A 13,721-nucleotide genomic window follows, 5' to 3' on the forward strand; every position below is an offset into this window, starting at 1 on the left:
GTCGCACTAGAGCTGCACAATGGGCTATTCGCGACGGTCTGGGAAACATCCCGGAGGATAAACCGAAGATATGCCATCACAATTTTGATCCTCTGCAGAGGGGATGGCATCCCCGCTTCGGTAGCCTGACAACCTGTACGCGAAGTCGAGCTCTTTACGGTAGAACAGTTTAACGAGGACCAATACCGCACACCCTCGGTCCCTTCGCAGGCTGATCCAAGTGGTCACCCACCCGCACACTGACCGTAGCTAGTGATGCTTGACTTCGGTGATCTGCTGGGAACCGTGTCTTAACGATCAGTCTACTGCGGGACTATTTGTTTTTGAATAAAAATATCTTTAATAAAAAATTTTTATAACAAAATTGTTTTTCTGTATCTCTTTAGTTGTTTAAAAAAAAAAGCCAGGGGAGTGCAAGTGCACCCTCTTGCATCCCGCTGCCGGCGCCGGAAGCAAATATGGGAAGTAGTAATGGAAGTAAAGAGCCCCAATAGCCCATTGTGCAGCTCTAGTGCGACGTAAATTAACAACAGCAACAAGTAAAGAGCCTGCAGCTGTTTGTTCGTACACCGCTTCCTTATAGCGGCTTCCATGCAGAAGACTTCAACGCTTTTCAGCATTTTAGGCGGGCAGAAATAGGTAACTATTAATGTAAATAAATCCCCCGTCTAGTCAAGTTTGGTAGCAAATTGCAAATAAATTCTATGAAAAAAGAATGTTTTAATCAATAATTTGATTAAAGTATGAAACTCTTAGAATGTGAAAACTTTCACTCTATTAGTTATGATAATCTTATTTCTAAACTGTGCTTGTTCGGTTCAAAAAACATATTTTTCTTCTGCAAATATTTAAGCAATCTTTATCGAAAAAGCATCAAAAGTGATTAGTATTTAGGATGACCAGAATAATTTTTATAAAAATTATTTACTAGGTTCATTTATTTAAAAAGTATCTTATTTTTACTGCACTCTTCTCTTCATATTGAAAGAAGAAATTGAATAAAGAAAAAGCGATTTAAATATAATCATCATCCTAATTGTGGATTGGATTCATGCTGTGTAACTAGGTACATTAAGAAAAACTCTTGATATGTTTAAAATTTTATAATATATGCAATAAAATTTATTTATGTGCTAATGTGGATGCTAAAATGTTTTTTTATTTTATTTCCAATGGCACATTAAAAGACAATTGAACATCAAAAAAGATAACATTAAGCCTACAAATAAGAGCAGGGCACCTAGACGGGTGAGACAAGTCCATTACCTCGTGGAGGTCACACAATGTACAAAAGGGATCATGAACCACAGTGATGCGACATAGATGTTTTTTCAGGCAATCGTGGCCAGTTATCAGACGAAACATGGCAACAGATTTCATCCTAGGTCATTGTGGGACATTATGATTTTTGAGTTCCTCTTGAAAAGAGGCTCTGAATGAGACATTATGAGATCTTTATGAGACATTTGATATTATAGAAAGGGAGTCTGGAATTTAGGATGCTAAAATGTTTACAGACTGAAAGGGCTTTTTGTTATTCTCCTTTTCACGGATAAGTGAAGGAGTTTTATCATACGCTAATAATTAGAAACTTTTAAATAGAACTGTCATATGAATTCAGTTGAAGATATAATAAACATGGGTAGAAAATTTGATCCTCACTAATATCAAAAATCCGAGAAGTATCCCCCTAAATAAAAAAAGATTTTGAGATCTATCCCTTCTTCCTAAAAACTGCCATTACCCTCAAACTAAATCACAAATTGTAAAGGTGCTTCTCTTTTGATATTTTTTGTAGTTGATGATTCAATAAATTGATATTTTTTCAAGCATTGATGATACAATAAATTTGGCTGAAAAAATATTCCTCACTATAAAAGTTTTAAAAAATTATTCTCCCATCCACTCCCAAATATTAAAAAAAATTATAATTAAAAATATTCCTTGAATATCTAATTTATAGTTTTAAAACTACAAAATTGTATGAAATATTTTTTAATAAAAAGTATTTCTTACAAAAATGGTTTGCTAAAGCTTGCGCCTGTCTAGCTCATGAAAGATGGATCATTAGATCAAAAGTTTATCTCACGGGATTGTTTTTCTTCCACACTGTACATAAAAAATTTTTTAATAAATATGAACATTGTTGGTAAATGCTAATCTGTAAGCTCTCCATTTCTTATTTGTTCTGTTATTTTGCTAAATGAGCTTTTTATTGATGAATAGCATTTAAAAACTGTCTGAACACAATGTTCATGCTATTTGTATTTTTTGCGTATTTCACTGTATCTCGAGAACTTTTTAAGCTAAGAGAAAAAATTTCGCTCACAATTATATAATTCATATATCCATAGATCATTTCATGTAAAAAATAACTTTTAGTAAATATTTTTTATTTTATTTAATACTAGTCAAAAAAAATTTGAATTGTAAGGTATACAAATTTTTACATCATTTTGAAGAAAATTTTACGTGACAAAATTTGGGTGAAATCGAATTTTAAAATAGCCATGTGCTTAAAATTCAATTTCTCAGGACATATGCGTCCGATTTCTCTCATATTTTGTCATGTAGAAATTTAATTGTTTACAATCATATAAAAATGGTTTACAATTCAAAAAAATTTTTTTGTCTAGTATTAAATAAAATAACTTAAGTTTAAGTTATTTACTTAAAGTTATTTTTGCATCAAATTTTCTTTGGATATACGAATTTTATAATTATGAGCAAAAATTTCTGAATTCACATTAAAAGTTCTCATGCATATAGGTTTATGGTAAAATTTGCAAAAAGTAAAATTAACATTAAGGGGTCTAAACTTCTGATCATTCTCCTGACCAAACTGTTAGGACTATGTTTCCCAGATTGAGACTATCCCTTATATTTTGGGGGTCAGAAATCTGAATCCGTCAAAAAAATTCAAAGAAAGTACGTTTTTCTGTCCGATTTCGTAACTTAAAATATCGTCTGCACTAATTAGTTAGCTTATTTGAGGTCACCCCCTTGTACCATTAACATTAAGTGCTATGTGAAGACCCGATTATTAGATATAAAGTTATTCAGGGTAGTCTGTTTATTTTTTTTGCGCACTATACGTATGTGCAAAATTGCACATTTTTTTATCAGCTTGTTTGTATCTTAACTTTTTATTTAAAAACTTTGAATGTTTTTTTTTCTTTTTCTAAGTTCTAAATAATGTAAAAATTCATTAAAACAAATTGTTGTTCTACTAGAGTCAAACTAAAATCAAAAGTAATTTTAACTACGTATTGTTATTTCACTACGTATTGTACTTACGGACGGTTGGATTTTTAAAAAATTCCGACTTCCACAAGTAGTCACAGAAAGTACATGGTACCCGCGCACCTGGAAAGTCACGAAAAATCATGGAAAGTCATGAATTTCCATATTGAAAAAAATTTTTCTTGAAATGTCATGATTTTAAGTATTTTTTAAAAAAAATCATGGAAAGTCATGGATTTAGATCGCCGAAAAATCTAATTTTTAAAATGGAATTTATTCCCCCCCCCCTTATTTCAGGGTGTCTTGAATATCTGAATTTGTAACAAAATCCCCACTCACAGTCATTTTTTATTAAAATATAAAATGTTTTTATGTTCTTTGAAAATTATGGTGTTCTTTAAAAAAAATGAAAGAAAAAAAAATCATTTCTGGAGCGAATTATCTTTTAAGCTTCCTGTGATTTCAGAATAATTTTTATTTTATCAATTTAAAATTCTAGTTGAAGCAAGCCAGTCACTGGCGAATTTTTTTCATTCCGAAATGAAAATCAGGAGTATTTCTTTCCTTTCTGATGAACAAAAAAAGTATCCTAAGAATTTTGCAGAAAAAATATTTGCTTTTGTATTTTTTTCAGCTATTTCATTGCTTCAACTCTATCTTTACTCTGTTTTTTAAATTTAAAATCTATAAATATGAAGATGCAGAGTATAACAGTTTTGATTATACCTATCATTTCAATGAATGTTATTATAATGCTTTTTTAAATTTATTGTTACATTTTTGTCGGAGAAAATAGTAACTTCGTTAAGTCATGAAAAATTCTTGGAATTAGTCATGAAAAGTCATGGATTTGAAAATCTAAAATGTGGTGGATACCCTGAAAGTAATATGTCGTACAAAGCAAAATTTTATAAGAAGTGGTATTCTGTTATGTTTCTATTGTACAAAAATTGTCCTGATGTTTTTGCAAAATGTTGTCCAGATATTTATTTTCAACCACTACGAAGTTTAGGGTATGTTTATTCAGAAAAAGTATGTTTTTGTGTCTGTATATGCATTGAATAATTACCATATTTAAGGTCATCTTTTTGAACCATTAAACACCAAAAGTTATTAAAGGTGGTATCTTGTTTTATTTTGCCCTCTTTACCTGTTGACATAATTTTAATTGTCATTAAAAGAGTATTTTCTATTTTTTTAGGTTTGCTCCTCTAAGCTGAATACATTACCCTGGAAGTTAAATTAGAATAAAAGCCACGAAGAGGTTATCTAACATCTTAAAATTTGTTTCAACTACCACTGTGAAAAATTCAAGAAAGGCATTTTCATTGCCTAAAAACTAATGTAATAGTGTATGATATTTTAATATTATGTTTTCTTCTTTTTCATTCATTAATTCATTTCTCTAACTTAGATGTATAACTTAAATACTTCTATTGTAGCTCTGATAAAAATTTATTTTAATCAGGCATAAGACTGTCCATCCTTATTAAACCTTAAAATTAAAGTGCATGTAAAAATTTTTAACAAGATAATTTAGCTGTGTAAGTGTTAATGTACTAAGAAACCAATATGAGTTTAAAAGACAGCAACTTGCTTAGGCATAATGTTCATGCTGCCGAGAAACCTTATTCTTGTAGTATATGTAATAAGGGTTTTTCTAAGAAAGGTACTCTGACTAGGCACATTCTTATTCATACTGGTGAAAAACCTTATTCTTGCAGTGTATGTAATAAGAGTTTTTCACAAATGTATAATTTAAATCAGCACATTCGGATTCATACTGGTGAGAAACCTTATACTTGTACTATATGTAATAAGAGTTTTTCACAGAAGGTTGTGTTTAATCAGCACATGAATGTTCATTCTGGTGAGAAACCTTATTCTTGTAGTTTATGTAATAAAAAATTTTCAGATAGGAGTAATCTGACTGAGCACAGACGCGTACATACGGGTGAGAAACCTTATTCTTGTAACATATGTTACAAGAGTTTTTCTCGTAGGAGTAATCTGCTTAAGCACATGCGTATTCATACTGGTGAGAAATCTTTTTCTTGTCATATTTGTAATAAGAGTTTTACACAGAACAGTCATCTGGCAGCACACAGACGGGTTCATACTGGTGAGAAACCTTATTCTTGTAGTGCATGTAATAAGAGTTTTTCAACGAAGGAATGTCTAACTAGACATAGTCGTGCTCATGCTGTGAAACTTCATTCTTGTGGTGTATGTAATAAATATTTTTCAAAGAAGATTCATCTGACTCAGCATATTCATGTTCATATTGGTGAAAAACGATATTCTTGTAGCACATGTGGTAAAGGTTTTTCAAAGAATAGTCATCTGACTGAGCACATTCGTGTTCATACTGGTGAGAAACCTTTTTCTTGTAATATGTGTAGTAGGAGTTTTTCAAAGAATAGTACTCTGATTAAGCACATTCGTGTTCATACTGGTGATAAACCTTATCCTTGTAGTATATGTAATAAAAGTTTTTCACAAAAGTATAATTTAACTCAGCACATTCGTATTCATACTGGTGAAAGACCTTATTCTTGTAGTATATGTAGTAAGAATTTTTTTAAGAAAGATCAGTTAAGTCAGCACATGCGGGTTCATACTGATGTGAAACTTTTTTCTTGTAGTATATGTAATAAGAGCTTTTCACAAAAGTATAATTTAAATCAGCATATTCGTATGCATACTGGTGAAAGACCTTATTCTTGTAGTATATGTAGTAAGAATTTTTTTCAGAAGGATCAGTTAAGTCAGCACATACAGGTTCATACTGATGATAAACCTTTTTCTTGTAATATATGTAATAAGAGTTTTTCTAAGAAAAGTTATCTGACTAAGCATATTCATGTTCATACCAATGAGAAACCTTATTCTTGTCATATATGTAGTAAGAATTTTTCACAAAAGTATTATTTAAGCCAACATATTCGTATTCATAATGGTGAAAAACTTTATTCTTGTCATAAATGTAATAAGAAGTTTTTGCACAAGCATCGGTTAAGTCAGCACATGCATGTTCACACTGGTGAGAAGTCTTTTTCTTGTAGCATATGTAATAAGATTTTTTCATGTAGGAGTAATCTGGCTGAACACAGACGTGAACATACGGATGTGAAACCTTATTCATGTAGCATATGTTACAAGAGTTTTTCATATCAGAATAGTTTGATTACACACCGTCGTAATCATACTGGTGATAAATCTTTTTCTTGTAGTATTTGTAATAAAATTTTTTCATCAAGGGAATATCTAACTAGACATAGTTGCACTCATACTGGTGAGAAACCTTAATCTCGTGATCTATGTAATATAAGTGTCCGCGATTTTGTTCATACTGCTAAGTAGCTTTATTCTTGTAAAAAGTGTAATAAAAGATTTTTTTATATTATAGTGGTCGTACCGTCTATTGTTATTTTCATTATATTTAGAAATCTTAATCATATAGTTTATGTAAATGGAGTTTTGTGAAGAATGTACTTTAACTATTTCAGTGAAATTCAGAGCTATAAAAAGAGTAGGTAGGTACTTTATTTATGTCGCACTTTAACTGCACAATGGGCTATTTGTCTGGGAAAAGCCCCTGAGGATGATCCGTAGACATGCCATCGCAGTTTTAATCTACTGCAGAGGGGATGACTCCCCCGCTTTGGTAGCTCGACGTGCTCCGCGCAAAGTCAAGCACTTTACGGTAGAACAGTTTAACGAGAACCGATATCGCACACCTTCTGTCCCTACGCAGGCTGATCAAAATGGTCACCTATCCGTTCACTGCAGGATCTATATATAAAAAAAGGAAAAGTCTAATTTGTGACAGGGAGAACGATTAGATTTTTTCCCCGAGAGGGAAAAACGAAAAAAAAAAACTGTTTACTTTCTTTTTAGATTGGTAGAGTTGTGCCTAGGTTGTACTCGCATGGAAATGTCGTGTTCGTGATGTTTACTTTTGTATTTATTTTTGTTTTATTAAATTTGTTGTGTTCTTAAAAAGAGACCTTTTTACCTTAGGCCCACCTCTACCAATTTAAAAACAAAATAAACAGTTTTTTTTTTTTCGTTTTTCCCTCTCTGGGGAAAAGTCTAATCGTTCTCTCTCTCACAAGTTTCACTTTTCCTTTTTACAGCTCCAAATCTCTGTGCATGAAAATTGAAAATTTTCACTTCTGAGAAATTTTATTTTCATATTTGGCTTAGTGAAAAAAAGCTAATATGTGGCTCTTAGAGATGCAAAAATTAGTGATTTGGCCTGATACAGAATATTTGTCCCCTAGTCTAGTCAATCCATAGTCGAACTCAAATTTGTCTGAAAGCAAAACAAATTATACATTCTAGTTATAATGTATGTATGTTCTAACTCAGTGTTTCCTAACCTTTTTTGTGTCTTGCCCCACTCAAGCCTTTTTAAAATTCTTATGCCCCCCTATGTGACATACACATAATTTTTATTATTAAAAAATTGAACTGTTCACATAAGAAACTTAAATGATAGGATTCAGTGAGAAATCTCTAGGAAATTGTTGACGAAACACAGTAAGTACAATTTTGACTTATAATGAAACTTATAATGAAAAACTAAAATTCAAATTCGAAATAATTTTCATAAAGATTTTTCTATAATAATTTAATATTTTAATTTAGAGAGATCCTTGCGTCTGATGCTTGCTGCACAGAGATTTTATGTTAGTTTCCAATTCGGTTAGCTTCAGCCCCAAGTCTCCCCACTGTGTTATATCCAGGCGATTTCCTTTTTTTTAACCAGTAAATCATTTACAGCACTAAATCCACATTCAGCTAAATATGAAGATGGAAACGGTAACAATAGTTTTCTTGCATATTTGGGTATTTGATTTCTGTTTCCTCAGAAAGCCATGCAATCACTCCTTTTATATAAAATAAAGTTTTAACTGACTTATCATTTTGCATTTCTGAGAGTTCTTCTTGATACTGCATATTTCATATACCAGACAAATGCACTAGCATTGGCTGCATCATCCGTGTTGAAAAATCAATTTGTTTTAAATCAGAAAATCTTTCAAATCAGCCGATAGAATTTTCAGATGATCGACAATAACAAGTAAAGCGGTATCATTTACTTTCAATTTTTGGGGACGAACTGATCCAAGTTTTTGTTTTCAGATTTAACTCGAAGGGTAATGAAACCAAATGTATTCGTTTTTGTATCAACAAGAGTTTTATTTGTTCCTTAAAGTTGCTTATTTAATATATATAGTTTTTCGGAGATATCGGTTAAGTAACTCACAAATACTTTACCCTCGACTGTTAGCAGATACGTCATATCAGGTTTGTCGCTTAAAAAATCACTAAGAGTATCAAACAGTTCCATGAATCTTTTCAAGCAGTTCTCTTACTTCAGAGTGAAGTAAAAGTCCCACATGGTCTGCATTTTGCTCTTCACAAAACAGCTTGAAGAGGCGTTCACATTTGGCATTAGCTTTAATATCATCGATACACTTTATTACTGAATGTAAGTACTTCATTTAGAACAGGCGAGATGTTTTTAGCTACCAAGTTTTCCCTATGCACAACTTTTACCCATGCAATAACACATTGCACAAGAATTTCTGGATTCTCAACTTTCATCAATTTTAAGTAGCAATTTTTCTTGCTCATCATATTAGGAGCACCATCTGCAGCACAAGATGTTATATTTTTCATTGGTATATTATTGACATCTAAGTAGTTTTTTCTAGCTTATTATATAATATATTTGGAGGTAGTGGTGCTTTCTAATCTTTTACCGAACAACATTTCTTCAGCAAAATGCCCTTTATCAATATATTTTATGTAAGTTATCAATACTGCCAAACTGCCTATCAAAGTTGATTCATCCATTTGCACTGAGAATTTTCTTGTTTTTAGCTTGTCAACAAGTTGTTTTTCAATATCTTCACTCATTTCGTCTATTCTTCTGTTAACAGTATTGTTATTGAGTGGCATAGCTTCTACATCTTTTTCAATAACCGTTTTAAGAAATGCTGATATTGACGGTTTTATTTAATTCTCTCCTATAGTATGATTTCTTCCAAATTTAGCGATGAATAAAGAAATTTCATAACTAGCCTCAAGAATACAATTATGAGTTGAAGTGTGAGCAGTAAATAAAGACTTTACTGTTGCATTGCAGTCATAAAAGACATACTATGGTATTGATTTCTATCACTGAATGTTGCGAAACACTACAGAAGTTGCGACGGGCCATTCAGATGCGAACAATTGCATTATTTAGCGAAATTTTAAAGCGTCTAGGGTTCTACACGGAGCCTGCCATATGCCACTGGGATGTTAGTTAACTTAACGAAGCCAAAAACCCAGTTTATATTTTGGTCTCATCAAACGAATTTATAATATTTATTGGCCGCAATTATTTAACAATTTGCTTTTTTTCTTTCAATTTTGGAACCGAAATCTAGCATAGTATTTAAATGGCCCGGAGCAAATGGGTAAAACTCTTGTCGAGTCCATTTTCGAATTTCCCCCCTTAATAATCAAATTACCCCCCAGTGGGGCGTGGGCCCCACGTTGGGAAACACTGTTCTAACTAATAGATAGTATTCTCTAATAAAAACCTACGTTGGATAAATTCTAAGAGTACTAAAATTGTTCGGTTATACTTAACCACATAAAAAATTTCAAAATAGCAAAACCTTATTTTCGTTGTTGTTGTTAATTTACGTCGCACTAGAGCTGCACAATGGGCTATTGGCGACGGTCTGGGAAACATCCCGGAGGATGATCCGAAGACATGCCATCACAATTTTGATCCTCTGCGGAGGGGATGGCACCCCCGCTTCGGTAGCCCGATGACCTGCGCGCGAAGTCGAGCACTTTACGGTAGCACAGTTTAACGAGGATCATTACCGCACACCCTCGGTCCGGAACCGTGTCTTATCGATCAGTCCACTGCGGGACTCCTTATTTTCGGAATAGTGGTATTGAACTTGACTTCTTATGATGGAGGTGGTTAGTTCAATCTTTGGTGTAATGTGGAGGTAGAATCATTGTAGTAATAAGCATAATTTTGGTCGTATCTGATGCACTTTCCCTGATTATGATTATCCCAGAAAAATAAAATCATTTAACCAAAATGCATTTATTATCTTTGTTAATCTTCTTATGAAGAATATGCCCATATTTTTAAAATCATAAAAAAAAGATGGTGCTTTGTGAAAGGGCTGTGAAGATTCGTTCCTCCCCTAAAGACTACTACAATAGCCTAGGTGTCAAATAGATTTTAAACTTAAAATTTCAATAAATAAATATTTTCTGAATTATGCAGTACCAAAAAAATGCTATTAATCACTGCCAAATATTGATAGTCTGTATTTACCACAATCAAGAAATAAGAACCACAATCCAAAATTCACACATATATTCAATTTTTATTAAATGTATGTAATTTAATTTTATAGAAACATTTTAAAAATCACGAAATAAATATATAGTTTCAGATAGCTTTCAAAATATTGTTTTACTAAAATTGCCGCCTCCCTATCCCTTCATATTGATCTTACGTCCTTGTTGGTTACGTTATCAAAGATAAATTATAAATGTGCAAACGTCCCGCAGTATACTGATCGCTAAGACACGGTTCCAAACAGATCACCGAAATCAAGCATCATTGGCTGCGGTCAGTGTGCGGGTGCGTGACTACTTGGATCAGTCTGCTTAGTGACTGAGGGTGTGCGGTATGGGTCTTTGTTAAACTGTTCTACCGTAAAGTGCTCGACTTCGCGCGCAGGTCGCCGGGCTACCGAAGCGGGGGAGCCATCCTCTCCGCAGAGGATCAAAATTGTGATGGCATGTCTTCGGATCATCCNCACTGAAACCAAGTGTTTTTTATATAGCCCATTGTGCAGCTCTAGTGCGACGTAAATTAACAACAACAACTACAAAAAACATGTAGATGTTTTCCCTGAGGGAGTTGCGAGTAATACCTTTCGAGTTGGTCCCTTTCTGTGATTTTATTTTCAGTTTCTCGCGGGCCGCTGCCCGGAAGTTGCCAATACTTGGCGATTATCCAGCCACAGATCACGATACGGAAATCTTCCCGTTATTTGACCCTTTCGCTAGGAGTGCCGTATTTATTCAGAATACACGCGATGACTTGTCTGCATGAACGCCGTCATCAGTCATATTTCTTCTATCTGAGTACGGCAGCTCTTTACAGGCTTTGGCTGCCTTTTAAAATTTATTGTACTGAATTAAACTACTAAGAATTTCATGAATTATCCTGAATAGCATTTTTATTTATAATACTTACGAAATTTCCAAATATATTGTTTTTCAAAACTTAATCATGAAAATCGGAACATCAACTTATCGAATGCAATGTGCACAATTTGCGGTGCTGGGCACCGTCGAGTGACGTCATTTAAGTGGAATGGACTGCCATAAACGAAAGAGTTTAATACTGTGTCCAAAATAAAAATATTTTAAAAAATGCAACTGCTGTTACATTTTTATTCAAATGAGCGGATTTTCTACATTCTAAGAGTCAATATTTGTGGTTCGTGAAAAATTGATTAATTAGTGCAAACGTTACTTTATAGTGCTGCGATTGATCTAGAAAAGACTAGATGGATTTATCTAGTCTTTTCTACATCAATCGCATTGATGAATGGAAAGTACGTTTTTCTTTATATTCTTTAAAATGATGTAAAAATGTGTAGACCTTCTAGCTCGAAATTTTTTCGATTATTATTAAATATGGCATAAAAAATCACAGTTAAAAAATTTTTTCTTTTTTTTTTGCATGAAAGTATCTTTCGATAAACGAATTTTAGAATTGTGCACAAAAACTTTTTGATTACCCCCCAAATTTTGTGGGTCAGAAAACCAAATCAGTCGAAAAAAAGCATTTTTATTCAGATGAAGTGCGTTTTTGTGTCTGATTTCGTAACTTAAAATATCGTATACACTAATTAATTAGCATATTTGAGGTCACCTCTCGAACCTTTATGATGGAGTCCTAGATCGTGAACCGATTATTAGATCAAAGGTTATTTAATGTAGTTCGTTTATTCATTTATTACTATTTTTTTTTTTTTTTGCTCACTGTACATATATAAGATATGAGTAGTAAGTCATTGGAGTTTCTTTTTCATAAATAGCATTCGTATAAAGCTGAAATTTATTCAGCCATGGCCATTTTCCAGTTGCTTATTAATTACCTCTAGAGCTTTAGAAGATTTCTACAAAAAATATGTATCTTGAATTAAAAAGCAAAATATTTATTACCATCCATCAACCCTTTATTTATATATTTTTTTCTTAATGATTAAATTTCAATTAACCAGTTAATTATTTCGTTCTTAGAACAGCAGGTATGCCAACCGCTCAGTTTGCTGCAAAAGTTTTTTTTAAACTGGTAGCGAATTAAATTGTAAAATAAGGTTAGTTACGCTTTAAAAGAGTAACCACGATTCAAATGCATAGTCTAGTCTTGTGGTTCTATCTGGGCACGTGGCCCGCGAAGCGTTCCCTATCCCATCAATCATAATCAAGATGAGCTGATGTGACAAGGGTGAAAATAATTTTAGTTTTGTTGAAACTGAATTTATTTATGACAATGAGAATCAATTTTATAACCGTAGTTGAACAGCCGACCCAATTTTGAGTTTAGAACTACCAATGTTCAAGCCCGAAGCCTTATAATTTTGAACCTAATCCACAAGACAAGGCAACTCTTAGATCAAGTATTGGGAGAAATTTGTCTTCGCAGAGGACTTTTTTCATGGAACTACCCCGCATTTGCATTATATGGAGAGGAAAATCACAAAACCTCCCATGGTCAGCCTGACGGCAAGGGGACAGACACTAATCCATGATCCGTCTACCACTGAGGATCTTTCACGTCAATGTGAAGCAATTGAAGATATCTTGAGTTTTTGATAATTTTCTAGCTTTGTTTTTTTATCTCTCGGCAACCCTGTTTTTTTTTCTAGTTTTCGTTTCTTTCCTTTTCTTTTTCCTTTTTCGGTTGTGACTTCACTTTTATTTTATAATTTTAAATCATTTTTCTTTCTTTAGAATCACGTCTGGCAAGTCTAGAAAATGGGAGCCTATCATTGAAGCTCTTTAAACAAGCCGACTGTTATTTCTTATTTGTATAATTTCGAAGCGAATGAAGTTTTCAATCAAGCTTCATTACCGCTTCAGCTGTTTGGTTTTATTCATTTAATGATAAACTTACAATCTGTCTCTGACCTATTTTTTATTCTTTTTTCTGTCCTTTATTTATCATTACTTCCACGTTTTATTTTTGCAATAAAAGTAGAATACTTTGATATTAATAATTATCGAAAAAATTAATAATACGTTGCTTTCGGAAGCGCTTACAAGTGTGTGTAAAACTTCCCTTTTGTGTTATGCAAAATGTAGACATGCATTTCCTTTCAGTTAAGGTTATTAACTTTCCTTGGTATTTTTCTAGACTAAATTAC

General features: G+C 32.7%; 1 protein-coding gene across 5 annotated transcripts; it reads left to right on the plus strand.

Annotated features, from left to right (window-relative positions):
* Window positions 1-523: 523 nt before the first annotated feature.
* Window positions 524-6,651, plus strand: LOC107453334 (zinc finger protein 271). Of its 5 annotated transcripts, none has more exons than XM_043051382.2 (2): window positions 524-639; window positions 4,445-6,651. In XM_043051382.2, the coding sequence occupies exon 2, from the start codon at window positions 4,816-4,818 to the stop codon at window positions 6,550-6,552; it is 1,737 nt and encodes a 578-aa protein (XP_042907316.1). In that variant the 5' UTR covers window positions 524-639; window positions 4,445-4,815; the 3' UTR covers window positions 6,553-6,651. The 5 variants fall into 5 exon arrangements, with proteins under 5 accessions (XP_042907316.1, XP_042907315.1, XP_015925604.2 ...); XM_043051381.1 differs by having other exon boundaries at window positions 631-741; XM_016070118.3 differs by having other exon boundaries at window positions 638-1,066.
* Window positions 6,652-13,721: the final 7,070 nt, after the last annotated feature.

This window comes from Parasteatoda tepidariorum, chromosome 2, assembly GCF_043381705.1.
Source record: "Parasteatoda tepidariorum isolate YZ-2023 chromosome 2, CAS_Ptep_4.0, whole genome shotgun sequence".
In the NCBI taxonomy this organism is placed as follows: Eukaryota; Metazoa; Arthropoda; class Arachnida; order Araneae; family Theridiidae; genus Parasteatoda; species Parasteatoda tepidariorum.